Source organism: Diaporthe batatas (genome assembly GCF_019321695.1).
Source record: "Diaporthe batatas strain CRI 302-4 chromosome Unknown Contig00001, whole genome shotgun sequence".
In the NCBI taxonomy this organism is placed as follows: domain Eukaryota; kingdom Fungi; phylum Ascomycota; class Sordariomycetes; order Diaporthales; family Diaporthaceae; genus Diaporthe; species Diaporthe batatas.
Genome location: NW_025408548.1, coordinates 1,263,982 through 1,278,213, shown reverse-complemented (window position 1 = coordinate 1,278,213; position 14,232 = coordinate 1,263,982). Strand labels below are relative to the sequence as shown.

At 55.3% G+C, this 14,232-nt stretch overlaps 4 protein-coding genes across 4 annotated transcripts; 2 read left to right on the top strand and 2 right to left on the bottom strand.

Moving 5' to 3' along the window:
* Positions 1–5: 5 nt before the first annotated feature.
* Positions 6–1,203, top strand: KVR01_000858 (uncharacterized protein). Its single transcript, XM_044786257.1, has 2 exons — positions 6–156; positions 257–1,203. The coding sequence occupies exons 1-2, from the start codon at positions 93–95 to the stop codon at positions 967–969; spliced, it is 777 nt and encodes a 258-aa protein (XP_044650807.1). The 5' UTR covers positions 6–92; the 3' UTR covers positions 970–1,203.
* Positions 1,204–1,538: 335 nt separating this feature from the next.
* Positions 1,539–3,912, bottom strand: KVR01_000024 (3-deoxy-7-phosphoheptulonate synthase ARO4). Its single transcript, XM_044788808.1, has 3 exons — positions 3,365–3,912; positions 2,404–3,183; positions 1,539–2,332 (listed from the first exon to the last, which is right to left on the bottom strand). Exons 1-3 carry the CDS (start codon positions 3,408–3,410, stop codon positions 2,013–2,015), a joined length of 1,146 nt encoding a protein of 381 aa, XP_044649973.1. The 5' UTR covers positions 3,411–3,912; the 3' UTR covers positions 1,539–2,012.
* Positions 3,913–6,741: 2,829 nt separating this feature from the next.
* KVR01_000725 (uncharacterized protein) lies at positions 6,742–7,926 on the top strand (the record flags this gene model as incomplete). Its single annotated transcript, XM_044784351.1, has 1 exon — positions 6,742–7,926. The coding sequence occupies one exon, from the start codon at positions 6,742–6,744 to the stop codon at positions 7,924–7,926; it is 1,185 nt and encodes a 394-aa protein (XP_044650674.1).
* A 2,806-nt stretch (positions 7,927–10,732) lies between these two features.
* KVR01_000037 (uncharacterized protein) lies at positions 10,733–13,946 on the bottom strand. Its single transcript, XM_044782534.1, has 3 exons — positions 13,675–13,946; positions 11,652–13,151; positions 10,733–11,594 (listed from the first exon to the last, which is right to left on the bottom strand). Exons 1-3 carry the CDS (start codon positions 13,684–13,686, stop codon positions 10,905–10,907), a joined length of 2,202 nt encoding a protein of 733 aa, XP_044649986.1. The 5' UTR covers positions 13,687–13,946; the 3' UTR covers positions 10,733–10,904.
* Positions 13,947–14,232: the final 286 nt, after the last annotated feature.

Genomic DNA, 14,232 nt, shown 5'->3' with positions numbered 1-14,232 from the left:
CAATTGATCAACTCACCGATGATCCATTCAGTTCCCAGACTCCGTGGACCTCACCATCGCCCGGCGACGTAGTCTGGCCTGCTACGGGCAACATGCACCGGCTCAGCTTCCTCATCCTCCTGCTAGGCGCCTTTGCCTCCCTGGCGGTGGCAGCGAGTAAGTCAAAACCCGGCCCCAATCATCGATCCGGCAAATCAATCAATCAGTCGATATCACGAAAGCAATAAACTGACCCCGGCACATCCTCCACCCACAGCGGCGCCGACATTCTGCAAGTGCACCTGCTTCACAAACAGCACAATCATAGAGATAAAACCAAAGTCCTCCTCCAAGCCCCCCGCAGCGCAGCCCCAACGGCTCGGCACAACACCACCCAGCCCAGATGACCACCCAGACGCCCTGAGCCTCTCCTCCTCCTCCTCCTCCGACCTAGACGAGATACTCGCCGCCCCAGCCGCCGACGAGGAGAGTCAAGACAGCACCGGCACCACCACCAGCAAGAACCAGCCGCACCCGCTCCAACGGCGCGCCCGCCGCGCGCAGGCGGGCTCCTCGTCCGGGTCCTGCAGCCAGTGCAACCGCAGCTTCTGCCTGTCGCAGTCGCTGCCGATATGCCGCGGCGCCGCCGACAAGGACGTCTCGACCATGTGCTTCCAGCGCGACAGCCGCAAGGACCAGGTCATCGTGTGGGGGTTCATCCTCGGCACCGCGGGCCTGCTGGGCTGGGCCGCCGTGCACAAGGTGTTTGACATGCGGTCTGGCGGTGGCAGCCTGCCTGGGGTCGGAGGGGGGGCTGGTGCTGGTGCTGGTCGTCGTGGTTCTGCTGCTGGTGGTTCTGGGGGTGGTGGTGCTGGTGGTATCTTGCCTCTTGGCCGCGGCGGGCTGGGCTCGACTGGGACGGACGGCGGCCGTGGTGCCTATGCCGCTGTTGCTGGGCATAGCCGGGAGAGCAGTTTGCGGACAAATTAACCAGTGGGATGGGACTGACATTTGGCGCGGGTTTGGGATAGACTGTCAATACTACATCTTTTTCATCTTTTTGCTCTCCGTTCATTTCGAGGCCGATCATTCTTGATCGGGCCTTTCGCCCTTAACGCACACATGAGTGTGCCTGTCACTCACTTTACGTGCCCGTGGGTTGCTGTAGAATGCCACGTATATACGCATGATTCAATCAACAAGGCATGGACGACATTATTCGTGCGGGTGGCATAGTGCCACACAGAGTTGGTTGGCTGGGAGAGTGCGGTAGGACAGCTACCGCAGGATGGTCGAGAATTGGGTGGTCCTGCTCATCAAGATGCAGATTGAGGGAATGTAGGCTCGTGGGATGACATGCAGAAGTCTTCTCTCTGTCATATTGAGTGCTGTTGCTCAAACTTGTACGTAAATAAGCACTTAGTAGCAGCAGCCTTGCGTTGGGCATCCTAGAAACGGCCCAACTCGGATTGCCTCGGACTTTCCGTCTACACCAACAGCGAAGACCTCAACGTGATAGTAAAGCCACTGCAGTGATGCAGTCTGGAGGAAATGGCTTGAGCGCTAAAACATTTTCAATTAAAGGCACACTGTCATCATTGTCTCCAGCCATATGTGGTCAGGGCGGCCCGGGCATACAATCAAGCACAGGGCAACAGGGTCGGGAATATGAAAATGTTGAAAGCCCAAAATTATCAATTTGCAAAACGCCCCTTTCTCTAACCCTTGGACTAGCCTGCTTTTCCGGATCTTGCACACAAGAAAAAGACCCGAAGGCCCTCTGTTGCATTTCTTTCCGGAAAAAGACACTTCCTCCGGAAAAAGGCACTTCCTCCGGGAAAAAAGCACCCCCATCCCGCTTCTTCCCCAGGTATCTTCGGCGATGTCTCACGCAAAACACCCACCCAGCTCGAATTACATCAACCCAATCGGCACAAAATGTGGCCCAGATGCTGAAACTTTTCCCCCTTGCTTTTTTTTTCTTTTGTGATCCCTATACATACCCCACGGGGGCAGGCAATATGCTGATTTAATTAGTCCTCCTCGAGGGGCGTGGCGTGGGCGTGGCCGTTGCCATTGTCATTGGCGTGGCCCTTGTTCTTCTCCCTGCGCTCGCGGACGGCGGCGGCCAGGTCCTCGAGCACGGAGACGGTGGTGTCCCAGTCGATGCAGGCGTCCGTGATGCTGACGCCCTTCTTGAGGCCGGCGGGGCCCTCGGCGGGCACCTTCTGGTTGCCCTCGTTGATGTTGGACTCGATCATGACGCCGATGATGGACTTCTCGCCCTCGCGCAGCTGGTCGCCGATCGTCTTGGCCACCTTGGGCTGGTTGCGGTGGTCCTTGTTGGAGTTGCCTGTTCCGTCGGTGGTCAGCCGGGTATGGTCATGGTAATGTGTTCGCTTGACTGTGTGCTGCAAGACTTACCGTGCGAGCAGTCGATCATGATGGCCTGCTTCTGCCCCTTCTTGGTCAGGGTGTCCTTGGCCTTCTGCACGTTCTCCTTGTCGAAGTTGGGGCCGTAGCTGCCGCCACGCAGGATCACGAAGCCGTAGGGGTTGCCCTTGGTCCGGGTGATGGCGGCCAGGCCCTGCTTCGTGACACCGAGGAAGTGGTGCTTGGCAGCAGCGGCTCCAATGGCGTCAATCGCGACGCCCAGGTTGCCGTCCGTGCCGTTCTTGAACCCGACGGGGAAGGACAGGCCCGAGGCGAGCTCCCGGTGCAGCTGGGACTCGGTGGTCCGCGCGCCGACGGCGCCGACGGAGATGAAGTCGGCGAGGAACTGTGGGGAGATGGTGTCGAGCATCTCGGAGGCAATGGGCATGCCCTTGCTGGTCAGGTCCCTGTACATCTGGCGGGACACGCGCAGGCCCTTGTTGATCTTGAAGCTGTTGTCGACGTCTGGGTCGTTAATCAGGCCCTTCCAGCCGACCGTGGTGCGGGGCTTCTCGAGGTAGGCGCGCATGATGACGCAGAGGTCGCCGGAAAGCCTGTCGGACAGCTCCTTGAGCCGGTCGGCGTACTCGAGGGCGGTCGCGGGGTCGTGGATGGAGCAGGGGCCGACGACGACGAGCAGACGGTCGTTCTGGCCCATGATGATGCTCTCGGCCTCGCGGCGGCCCTTGACGACGGTCTCGAGGGAGTTCTCGGTGGCGGGGAGCTCGGAGATGAGCAGGGCGGGTGGAATCAGAGGGTCCTGGCCCTCGACTGCGGAGGAGGGGGAAGAACATGTCAGCCGGCTGCGATACACGCTTGCTGCTTGCTTGCTGCCTCTGGGAAGCAGCAGCTGAGGGTGCACGCCCTGGGGAATGGGACACTGCAAGTCCATGACCAGGCGTCCCATCTGGGACAGAGAGTACGAAATATCAAGGTGAGACCAAGTGCATACCTCTGACGTCGTCCGCCAGTTGTGGTGCGAATTCTACTCCAGGCATTGTGAGGGTTGGGCTTCCTGGTTCGAGACGAGCAGGAATTTGTGGTGCGATCGAGAACCGCAAGAATGTCCAAACGGGCGCAGTGACAGACGAAGACTGGTGCAAGGCTGGAGGTTTGTGATTGCGATGGTCGTGGTGGTCAGTGAAGTTCGGGCGAAGGTGGGATGGGATGTTCGTCACAAAATGGAAAAAATTTGGAGCTCTGGAGGGCGGGATGTCGGGGTTTGTCAGGCTGCAGGAGCAAAGGTTGTACCGGCCAAAATTCTTGACTTGTTAATTGACCAAGAATCAGCACTAATGGAAAAGTCGAGAGAATTGTCTCGGGATTTAAAGAAACCAAGAAACCAAGCAAGATAGATGTCAATTCCTCTTGGTGTTGCTGAGTGGTGGTGACTCAGATGTCGGGCAACGAGACTTTGCAAGGGGGCTTGATGTAATGATTCTAATTTCCACTCCGTGACACGGGCAACGGCTGCAATTGAGGGGCAGCCCAAAGTTAAACAGTACCCAGGTACCCAGCAAGCCAGAGTCAGTCACTAATTAATCCCTACATCTGCACCAATTAAGTCGGCCGTCTTGACCTTACAAGTTGCCAGTGCTCAATTGCGCAGATGCTCACTCAATGGCCGTTGGTTGTCTGGCGTCTTCAATGTTTCCTTGTCGCCCAGCCTGCCAGCTCCTCTCACCCAGCGACCAGCGACCAGGAGCAGAGTCAGGCCAGAAAAGAATCGCTCGCCCCACAATTGAGGGACTCGACATCATCTGAGGCGGGAAGAGAAGGAGCGGAACCGCTCCCCGAAACCCCAAAGCGGTAGGTGGGGGTGGGGCATCACCGGAGACTTGCATCATCAGCCTTGACCAGCTTGCTAGCCTAGCGTCCTGCGAACTCTTCTCCGCCCAATGGCAATGCCCTCATTACTGTAACGACAACACAACCCCAGACCCAGTCCCTTGGGCCCCTGAAGCTTTAGCTGCTCCTTTCGAGTCGTCTGCAGATGACCTCCCTTGATTACAAGTGCGCCTAATCAGTCTAGCATCTATGGGATGCGGCCATTCAACAGTGTTTGAGGCTGGCAATGGATACCGTGAATGTGCTCGAGCAACACTGAACTGAACTATGGGCTCGTGGTGCTTTTAGCCATCGTGTAACTTGCTCTCAGACAGTGACTTGAATTGCACCACACCTATTGGTGTTACCTGCTGGGTTTGTGCTCGCTTCCCATGGTTATCGGGCTAGCCGAATTCCCAGGTCTTGGGATCAAGCATGGACAGCTCATATCTCGACTAGTCTGCTGATATTCAATGTTGTACGATGTCCGTGGGAAAAGTGGCGTCCCGAGTCACGCTGTGCCCCGGGTCTATCCAGAGCACAAAAGCTAAACTGTCACCTGGTACAACCGTTTTAATTCCAAGGTTCTCGCAGCTTTTGAAGCTTTGATGGGCGTTTCAATAACCTCACTACGGTGATGGCCGAGTGATTCTCAACTGATAGACGAGTAGGAAAGAAGCCAATGAGCGGACATGCTTCACAAGTTTCTATTGCCTTGGGGGGGGGGGGCCTCCAGTTCCAAACATTTGGAATTCCTCGCAATTCATCATCAAGGAAAGACAATAGCAGCAGTATGGGACGGTTGCTGATTTCTACAGGGTCACCACGATGATTTTGCAGTTCCACAATGGATTGTTGCGAGATGCAGACCTGTGTTAGCGCTCTTGTCAGCATTTGATCCTGTGGGACACCCGTGGACGCCACGGCTCGTGTAAGTCGTGAAGAAGATAGATTACTTGTCTCATACTTTTCTAGTGCCAAAGGGACAAGTGCCCGGGATCAATGGCCAGGTGCCTTGAGGACCCAGCCTTGCGTATCAAACCAACATGGAGCTGATGGAACTGCATCGCTGGCCATGTCCCACCCGGGCAGAGCCACAAATCACCATTGTGTAACAAGCCGCCCGTCAGTCACTGCTTTGGCAATCCAACACTTCCCGTCCGTGCCAGGTGGCCGACCAACTCCGTCTTCAAGCTGTCCTAGACTTGGACCTATCTAGGTAGGTAACCATGAAAGCTCCCTTGAACGGCCAACGACGGAAGCTGGAGACTGGGCAAGAAGCAGGTGATGTCGGCCGTGCCGAGTCCCAGTCCCGAGCAGTTCGTGTACGTACTAGGTCAGTGTTTGATTGAACCGCTTCGCTAGCGATTGAATTACCTGTAGATCGCTCACGACAGAGCTCTGCTGACGAACTCGTAGCCGATACATAGGTGGCCAAGGTTTGGCAGTCACAGCACTTGAGAATATTGAAGCCTTGTTTTTCCATTTATCAGCTCAAGGCAATCTGGTATTGTCAGTGGCGCGGAAAGGTAGTTTATTCACAGAGCGACCTACCCTGGACGTCAATTTCTGTGACAGAGTTCCTCTGGCTCCAGTGATGCTGGCAGTATCAACATTCAGGACATGTGCTTGATAGCATGAGTGCAAAGCAGACGTATACAATCATTTGTTTTGAAAGGGTTATTTTATTGGGTGACCTCATATCAATCTCTCAGAGATCATCTAAAGAACACCCCACCAAGAACATCTTTTAGAAAAACATAGGATGAACGATTATGCATCTAGAGGATAGCTTTCTGTGGTCTTGTAGAGAGACCACTCAATCGAAGGTTTATAGAATGAATTTCCACAGAATGAAACCTTAGATGTGGGTACCTCACGCAAGTTCGGGGACTATATTAAAAAAAAATATTTAAATCTCAGGCAATTTACAGTAACAGTCAGAGTGATTGTCGGCTGGCTCAATCAAGTACGTGCAAGAGAGGGTAAAAGTGGTGTGTGTGTTGGTTGCTTAGGGTGCCAACGGCTAACTAAGCAAACGAAGCACTGCTAACAAACCTTGGAAGCATTGCAAAAATCAATGGTCTCTGACTGGGCTGGCATGCTTGAATCGCCGCAGAGAGTTCAGCAAACTCAAACATTGAAAATCCATCCGTACTTATCGGGGTAACTTCATCATGGCGAGGCCATATATACAAATGACATGTATGTCCTCGGACGTACACGGAATAGAAGCGAAACCACAACCACATACAAATGACACTGTCGGTGAGTAACACCTTGGAACAATAACTCACCCAGGATAATAAATCTTTCAACTACTCGAGTGACAGCCACTCGAGGAATTGTCAGGATGGCCGTCCGAAACTATTTAAACTTGCACCACTACTAGGGAAGCTCTCTTTCCTCAACAACACAACAGCACAAGATCGTATCCACACTCAAGGCACTTGAAAGCCACGGCTACCTGAAAAGACCGACTTGCAAAGTATCAGCGCTACCATGAGACCCAGCAGGGGACAGGGGAGTCGTTCCGACGATGGGAACAGGGCCAAGAGCAACAGAAATTCCCCGGAATATGGCTACAACACAGGCTACTATGAGGCAGCAGATTTGACAAACGTCGACTTTTCTGAGAATTCTTTCTCTTATCCAACATTTTTGTATAAGAGCCAAAAGGAGAACAAGAGATCACGAGGGGACGGGAGTAGAAGTAGCTCATCATCCAGTTCGAAACCTGACCAGCAACGCCCAAAGTACTCTCATCAAAGCGAAGGCCCTCCTATTACTCAAGCACCTGCTATCACTCAAGCACCTGTCTATGCGCAACCCCCGGCTCCACAAGCCACTGGGATCCCGCCACAACATTCATATGTGGCTCAGTTCGAGCAGAACCCGGCCAATTTCGCCCCGTTTCAAGCGCAACAGATGGGTGGATATGCTCTCCAACCCCAAGGCGGCAGCAGTTCACAGGCCTACCGTGCTCCCGTGATCGACCCTACAGGCAGCCTTGATCCGGCAGAGAACCCACACAGTCTGGCCCGCAGTGGAGGAGGGAGTGGAGGGGGATGGGGTGCAGGAGGAGGATCTTCTGCCCCAGCCCCTGCCCCAGGACCTGCCCCAGGACCTGCCCCAGGACCTGCCCCAGGACCTGCCCGAGTACTTGCCCCAGGACCTGCCCCGCCTCACTTTCAGGGTCCGGGATGGGACCCTAGAAACCCAAGCGTCCTGTGGAATGATAACGACACTTTCGAAGTGAACGAAACGAGCTACGGCCAGGGGCCCTGGACTGATGAGCAATTCTTCCAACTAAAAGTCATTATAGCCAGCTTTGAGAACTGGCGGGAAGCAAAAGGGCTCGGGCAAAGGCTCCCTGGAAGTCGAAGCCTCAGCGCAATCAAGGGCAAGTGGCAAGCGGCTGGGCGAAACTGGACCCAGTCGCAAGATGCCCGCGTGTGGGAATACATAAACGCTGTGCGCTCGCGGAGAATGAGTGATGAGGAGCTAATGGCAGCCTGGGATGGACTTCTCCGACGGCTTAAGGAGGATGGTATTAGTAGGCCCGAGGTTGAGGGACGTTATAGGTTCTTTAAAAGATGGGTAAATCCGATAACGGGCCGGAATTCAGGGAATTCGCTGGGTCGAAAATTACCTGCTCACCGGGAATTAGTGGGTGATAGGGAATGAGTTGGTACCGGGTTGTGTTGGTTTTTATCTGCATCGGTCGGGACCTAAGCAGCATAAGATCCATAATAGAAATAAACATACCCTTTGCAGTTTTGGAACACAGCACGCAATATAGTTTCCTTTACCAAGGCAACCATACACTGCGCATTATACATCTCGTATCCGGCTTTTCACTTGCTCTACCAAAAAGGAAGGTCCTCCTGATAGCTTTCAGAAAAGAGCCATGGAAACCTAATAACAATTGTTCATCTTAAAGACTATAGCTAAGAACACACTTGAGCTGATAAAACATTTAAAAGATAATTAAGTGATGAATTAAAAAGGTAGAAAGTAGTCCTTCTACCTACCTAGGTAGGGGATAGTAGTACATATAGTATTTTAAACTGTATAGGTGTGCTGTAATACTAAATATAATTCTAGGATATGATCCTATGAGAGCTAAATCTTAGGGTATTACTAAGGAGGCCGTCTTGTAGGAGGCTCCATAACAGAAGTTAGCCTTATGAGGTCTATAAGAACCTAGATGTAGATAAGTCATGCACGCTTGGGTACACCCTTGCGTTTGAAGCACTGGCGGTGTTACAGTACTTAAGTACCTAGGTATCAATCAGTATAATGATCTTGAGCTCAAGTCACAGCAGTAAGTTTAGCTAACTCCATGTCACTCGAATCCATCCGTACTTAAGGCATGTTTCACTAATTAACGAGCTTGAATGCATGAATAACACTGTCGTAGCTAGGATCAGACCCATCCACGGTGAATAACACAAACGAACAGCAACTAAGTCATGTAAGCAGTTCATTCCCCATTCAAAGACTTGAGTGACAATTATTCTTAAAACCACTGCGATGGCTTCCAAAAAACTATTTAAATCAGCAGCTCTCACTACCAGGCAAGCATACCTAGCCCACCATCTAACAGCACAGCAACGGTCAAGCAGCACAACGGCTACGACTCTCTTAAGTGATACTCCTTTACGAAAACACCAGCCACGATGAGCAATAATAGAGGACGTGGGGATCGTTCCGGGAGCGGATATGGTGGCAATAAAAACCAACATTCCCAGCAGCCGCACCACACACATGTCGCACGCCCAGGCGAAGATCCCGGCCTGGCCCATGTCCTGCGAGGATCCTTTTCTAAAGACCAACAGAATTGGCCAACACTTGCTCGCGGGGCTAAAGAGGAACAAGATCGAGAGGAGGCGCGGAAGGCAGCCGAGGCGGAGGCTCGCCTAAGGATACACGATGATCCCGAGCTGGACCGTGTCCCACGAGGATCCTTCTCTGATTACCAACAGAATTTCCCGACACTCGTTCGTGACGGTCGAGCGCGACAAGTTCGAGAGCAGCGGGATTGGGACGCAGCCGAGGCGGCGGCTCGCCAACGCGGTCGTCGAGAGGCCACGCCCGGGTCCTACCCTGCCGGAGGGCCATCAGGCTACCAGTCGGGGGCTTCACCCGCACAAGGAGGCGCAATGCGTGATAACGAGAGGCCGCGAAGGGACAGGAGCAGCGGTAGCAGCGGCGGCAGCAGCTCATCCGGCCGACAACGTCTTCCGCAACGCCCAAAGTACTACCACCAGGGCGGCAGCCCCGCCCCGACTCAACAGCGCGGTAGCACGCCCGGCCGCTCCGGCTCCGAATCCAGATCTTGAACCCAAAGTCCGCTGGAAGGCCAGGGCTTTCGAGGAGACGAAACGGGAGGCTGGCACGGCCCACTGGAATAGTGAGGAGTTGATCGAGCTCAGAGTCGTCGCAGCTGGGCGGAGGCCGGAAGAGAAGGGCAGGATCTTTCTGGATCCCGGACAGCTATAGCGCGCCGGACAAGGTGGACGAAAATGAAAGAGCTATATTGGACTGGGGAGCAAGTTTAATATTTTTGGAAGCACCTGCGAGGTGAGGCACGGCACTTGGGACGAGTCCCCAGGAGCGCAGCACAAACTGGGTCGCGGTTGTCCAACGGCTTGGACGGCTTGGACGGCTTGCACGGTTTGCACGGTTTGAGGATGAGGCCCAGGCTTGTCTGGCTTCATTCAGACGGTGGGGGACAGTCATTATGCGCAGGAACTTTTGGAATGGGAGGAGATCGCTTTTTTGATGAGGGCAGGAGCAAAGACTCAGACCCAGCCTGAGATAGTACACATTGATAATAATAATCGACTTACGCTATAATTCCTCGAGTTGACCCCTTAAAATATTATTCTTTAATAAGTTATCTCTCAATGTGCTACCTTATAAGAAGCTGCCCGACAGGAGACTGTCCTATTGTAGGTCGCGAGGATGGTGCCGCGGCCACGTAGTACCTACCGTAGCGGAAGCCCGTGGCCGAAAACAACGGTTGGCAGAACTTCTTATAATCACCTAGACAGATACTATATTAGTCAAATAATTGGGTCTTACGCGTTTACTACTGTATGAAGGCGGCATATATATTTTATATGTATGGGGGTTAAAAATAAAACCACCACTGTATTAGTCTACCAACCGTCGGTAGCGGGCGAACTCATAGCTGGTAACTTAATTATAGTTATAAGACGGTCTTGAGTGCTTACCACCGTACGAAGGCGCCATGTATGTCCTCAGACGTATACGGAATAGAAGCGAAACCACATAGTTATAAGACCTATTACGACATCTTTATAAGTCCCCGTAAGAGGGGGCCCAAGCCGTTCAACCAGGACACGGGCATTTACTACGGTAGATACCCGGCCCAGATATTCAAGCTTTTACCACCACATAGAGGGGACCGACCATATGTCAAAAACAGAACTCACCAAAACCACCTTATCACTCACAACTCCCACTGGAAAAAGAAGCTTTAACATTATAACTCATATACTACCCGCTACATCGCTACACCCCCGGCCCCCTCTCAAAAAGAACCACCAATCCATACACACATCCATCCATCCATCCGCACAGAAACCAACCACCCGTCTGTCTAATTACCTACGTACCCAACTCACCCACCTCCCCTACTCCAGACCCATAACAGCCTCGTCCCCGATCCCCCAGGACCCACCCCTCCGGTCCTTGGAGATCTCCAGCCCCAGCCCGGGCCCCAGGCTCGCCTGGTCGTCCTCGCTCTGCACCTCGCTGGCGCGCCGGGCCCGCCGCCCCGCGCCGCCCACGCCCACAGAGTACGGCGACACCACGGCCGACCGCGGGCTGCTCGTGACGCTGCTGTCGTGCTTGTTGCCCCCTCCCCCTCCGGCGGCGGCGGCGGCGGCAGCGGCGGCGGTGTTATCGGTGACGCGGCGCCGCAGCGAGGGGAGGAGCCTCATCGACCGGGACGACGTCGACAGCACAGACGACGCGTCGTCCCTGTCCCTGTCCTTTTCCCTGTCTGTTGTGCCTGGGCTCCCCGCGCCCTCCTCCTTGATCTCCTTGAGGGAGTCGTTCGTCCGGTGGAGGTCCGGCATGCTCATGGTCTCGTTGTTGGGCGAGAATGTTGTGATGGGCGGTGCGAGGGTGGGCGTCCTCGGCATGGGAGGGAGGGATGTTCGTGCCTCTAGGGTGTGTTTTGGTGAGCTCTCCTTGGGGGCCTCCTTGGCCTGTTCCGTTTCGTCGTCGCTGTCTACCTCTACCAGCTCGGCGTCGCGGTACCACTTCCGCCTTCGCGTCCATCTTCCCCAGCCGTCTTGACCGCGTCGGCCGTTTTGCCACTACGTGAGGATGTCAGTTGGCGATCAGCGCGTGACGATTTGTTTCGCCGGACATACCTTGTTGTCATAGAATATCCAGCCGTTCTTAGCGGCATCGCCATCGTAATTCCATTCGGCCTCTGCGCCCGCAGAGGTTCCACCATTGGCCGACTCGTCGGACACGCCATCCACCCTCCACCTACTTCCTCGGACCCATCGCCACCTCATGCTGCTGTCATCGTCGACCCCGGGCAGCTCGAACTTGTCCTTGGGCGGGACAGGGTTGTTGTGCTCGTCCGTCCAGGCAGCTCTCTCATATGCAAACAGACTGTTTGTCCAACCAAGGCCGACCCACCGCCGCTGGTTCTCGTATATGATGAAGGTGAATCTGACGCCGGCATCGTTTGCCCCGCGGGCTCGACGTATCGCCTTTGTCAGCTCGGACTGTGCTTGGGCCCTGGCGTTTGACGATGCCGGCTCCCTGGACTTGGAAGCCTCCTTTTCGAACGTAGGCTGCTGAACCCCATTGTTCTGGACCTTGATGACCTTCTCCGGCATGGCAACATCCAAGCCCGTAATGAGTGCCACGAACTTCCTCACACTCGCGCTACGCCACAGTATCGTCCTCCCCGCCTTAACCACTCTGGCATGCCATGTGAGGACGAGGGTCCCGAACACGAGGACGACCCTTCGCGTTGAGATGACCCGGAACGGAGGCAGGGTTAAGGCGACCCAGAATGGGGTGCACATCAATATCCGTATGAACAGTGTTGTCAAGGCGGGCCTCGTGGTTGCGCTGGTGGCCGTGCGCTGTGTGCTAAGAAAGTCTGTCAACTCCAGCAGGGGCTCCATGAGGATGTTACACCTCGCAGTCAGCTCCTTCAGTGTCTCCACGATCTCGTCGAGCGTCTTTTGGTGTTTTGTGTTGGTCAACTCCGACCCGACCCTCGTATGTTGTCCTGTCCCGGCACCCCTCGACACATTCGCATTTGGCGCACCTGAGTTCTCGGTCGGCGTCCTCTTAACCTTGCCTTTCGAGCCGTTGGCGGCACTACCTCCTCCCGCGCCGCCGTCCTCATTCCAGCCACTGCTGCTCAGCGGACTGAACCGCCTCCCATACATGCCCAGTATCACAATGAGGACGACCACCACGGGCCCGGCAAAGCGCACGGCAACATCTCCGTACAGCACCGTGGCCCAGAAGACGGCGACCAGCAGGAAGCTCTCCCAAGGATCCCTGGTGGTCCAGCTGAGCAGCCCAACGAGCTTGTTCAAGGGTAGGAGGAAGGGGTGGCTGTATGCGAGGGCGCGGGTGACCTGGGGAGGGGTGGCCAAGAGCAGTGGCGACTTCTGGTGGACGAGGATGGTGGAGAGTCGTTTGGCGGCCGAGACGGGCTGGGAGGAGGACAGGGTGGCGGGGGAGAAGGAGGCGTAGGTCGGCTTGGGCTCGGCGGCGGCGGCGCCTAGGTAGGAGGCCGGGCCATCATCGTTGCGATCTGGCGATTGGGTGGAGGAGCTGTCGAGGGTGTCGCCCCGTTGGCGGCGAGGGGTGGACATGTGGGTCAGCCAGGGGATTTCCTGCGACGGACGGAAGAGGGCTGGTTGTTAGCGAGGTTGTTGATGCGCCACGGATGGAAGCACTCGGGTGGTGAATATGCGGTTTCGATGGAAGGGGAGCGAGCTGGTTGGGTTGCGACGAGGCGCTGACGACAAGCTCATGCGCTTGGGCAGGCTCGGAGAGTTCGGGGCATGGCTGGTGGGTGCAGTGGGCGAAGGCAAGTCGACACAAGCATGAGCAGGAAGAGTGATGCTCACATCAAACAGCGACGACGAGTGACGTTGCCACCTGCAAGCTCAGAGTGTATGTCCGACGGCCGTGGTGTACTTGGGGGAGGAGTTCCCCAAGGTGCCTGCCTGTCTGCCTGCCTGTCCGACTGTCCGCCCGCCCTTGCGCACTGGTCACACTGGCGTGCGCCAAGACCAGCAGCAGGTGCCTGCACCTGGCCCATCTGTCGCAGAGGCAGGAGGCACTGGCAGCAGCATTGCAGGTGCAAGATGAAGATGGGATGGTGAAAATTCAATCAATATAGAAAAGACTCACGATCGCAGCCATCTAAGTCACAGTCGCAGCTCCCCTTGTCCGCTGCCCCTCCTGCGCGGCACGGCCAGCAGAGCTGCAAGTCGCACCTGCCAGGTCCACCGCCTTGGCCCTTGCCCATGCACTGCCAGGCCAGTCCAGCCAGTCTGCTCCGTTCCGTCTCTGCCGCTCGGTGGGCTACGACGTCATCTGCTTGTGTGTGCAGGCAGGCCAGCAAACAAAAATAGCAGTTAGTGTGCCGATGTGGGGGGAGAGATAAAAAGACAGAGTTGTGCAAAACAAAAAAAAGGGTGATTTGATGCAGCGAAGAAAAAGAATAGACAGAGCAAGTGATACAGGCGGACTCGAGCGCGACTTCCCATTTCATCCCACCGTCGGCCATTCCGCTCGGCTGCCCAGCCACAAGTGCACAAGCGCTCGAAACCGTGGCCACGTGAGCCCGCCCAAACAGTGAGCCTGGGCGCCATCACATGCAAAATTCCAGCACCCCGTCCCGCCAATAGCCTGGCAGCGTAGCATCCGCCCCAGAGGGACCAGGGGGCAGCAGGCCGACGACCGAGA

Coding starts and splice junctions, on each gene's coding strand:
- KVR01_000858 (XM_044786257.1), top strand. CDS start 93: ATGCACCGGCTCAGCTTCCTCATCCTCCTGCTAGGCGCCTTTGCCTCC. Junction 157..256: donor CTCCCTGGCGGTGGCAGCGA/GTAAGTCAAAAC, acceptor CTCCACCCACAG/CGGCGCCGACATTCTGCAAG.
- KVR01_000024 (XM_044788808.1), bottom strand. CDS start 3,410: ATGCCTGGAGTAGAATTCGCACCACAACTGGCGGACGACGTCAGAG. Junction 3,184..3,364: donor ACTGGCGGACGACGTCAGAG/GTATGCACTTGG, acceptor CCTCCTCCGCAG/TCGAGGGCCAGGACCCTCTG. Junction 2,333..2,403: donor CATGATCGACTGCTCGCACG/GTAAGTCTTGCA, acceptor CCGACGGAACAG/GCAACTCCAACAAGGACCAC.
- KVR01_000037 (XM_044782534.1), bottom strand. Junction 11,595..11,651: donor GGATATTCTATGACAACAAG/GTATGTCCGGCG, acceptor ATCCTCACGTAG/TGGCAAAACGGCCGACGCGG.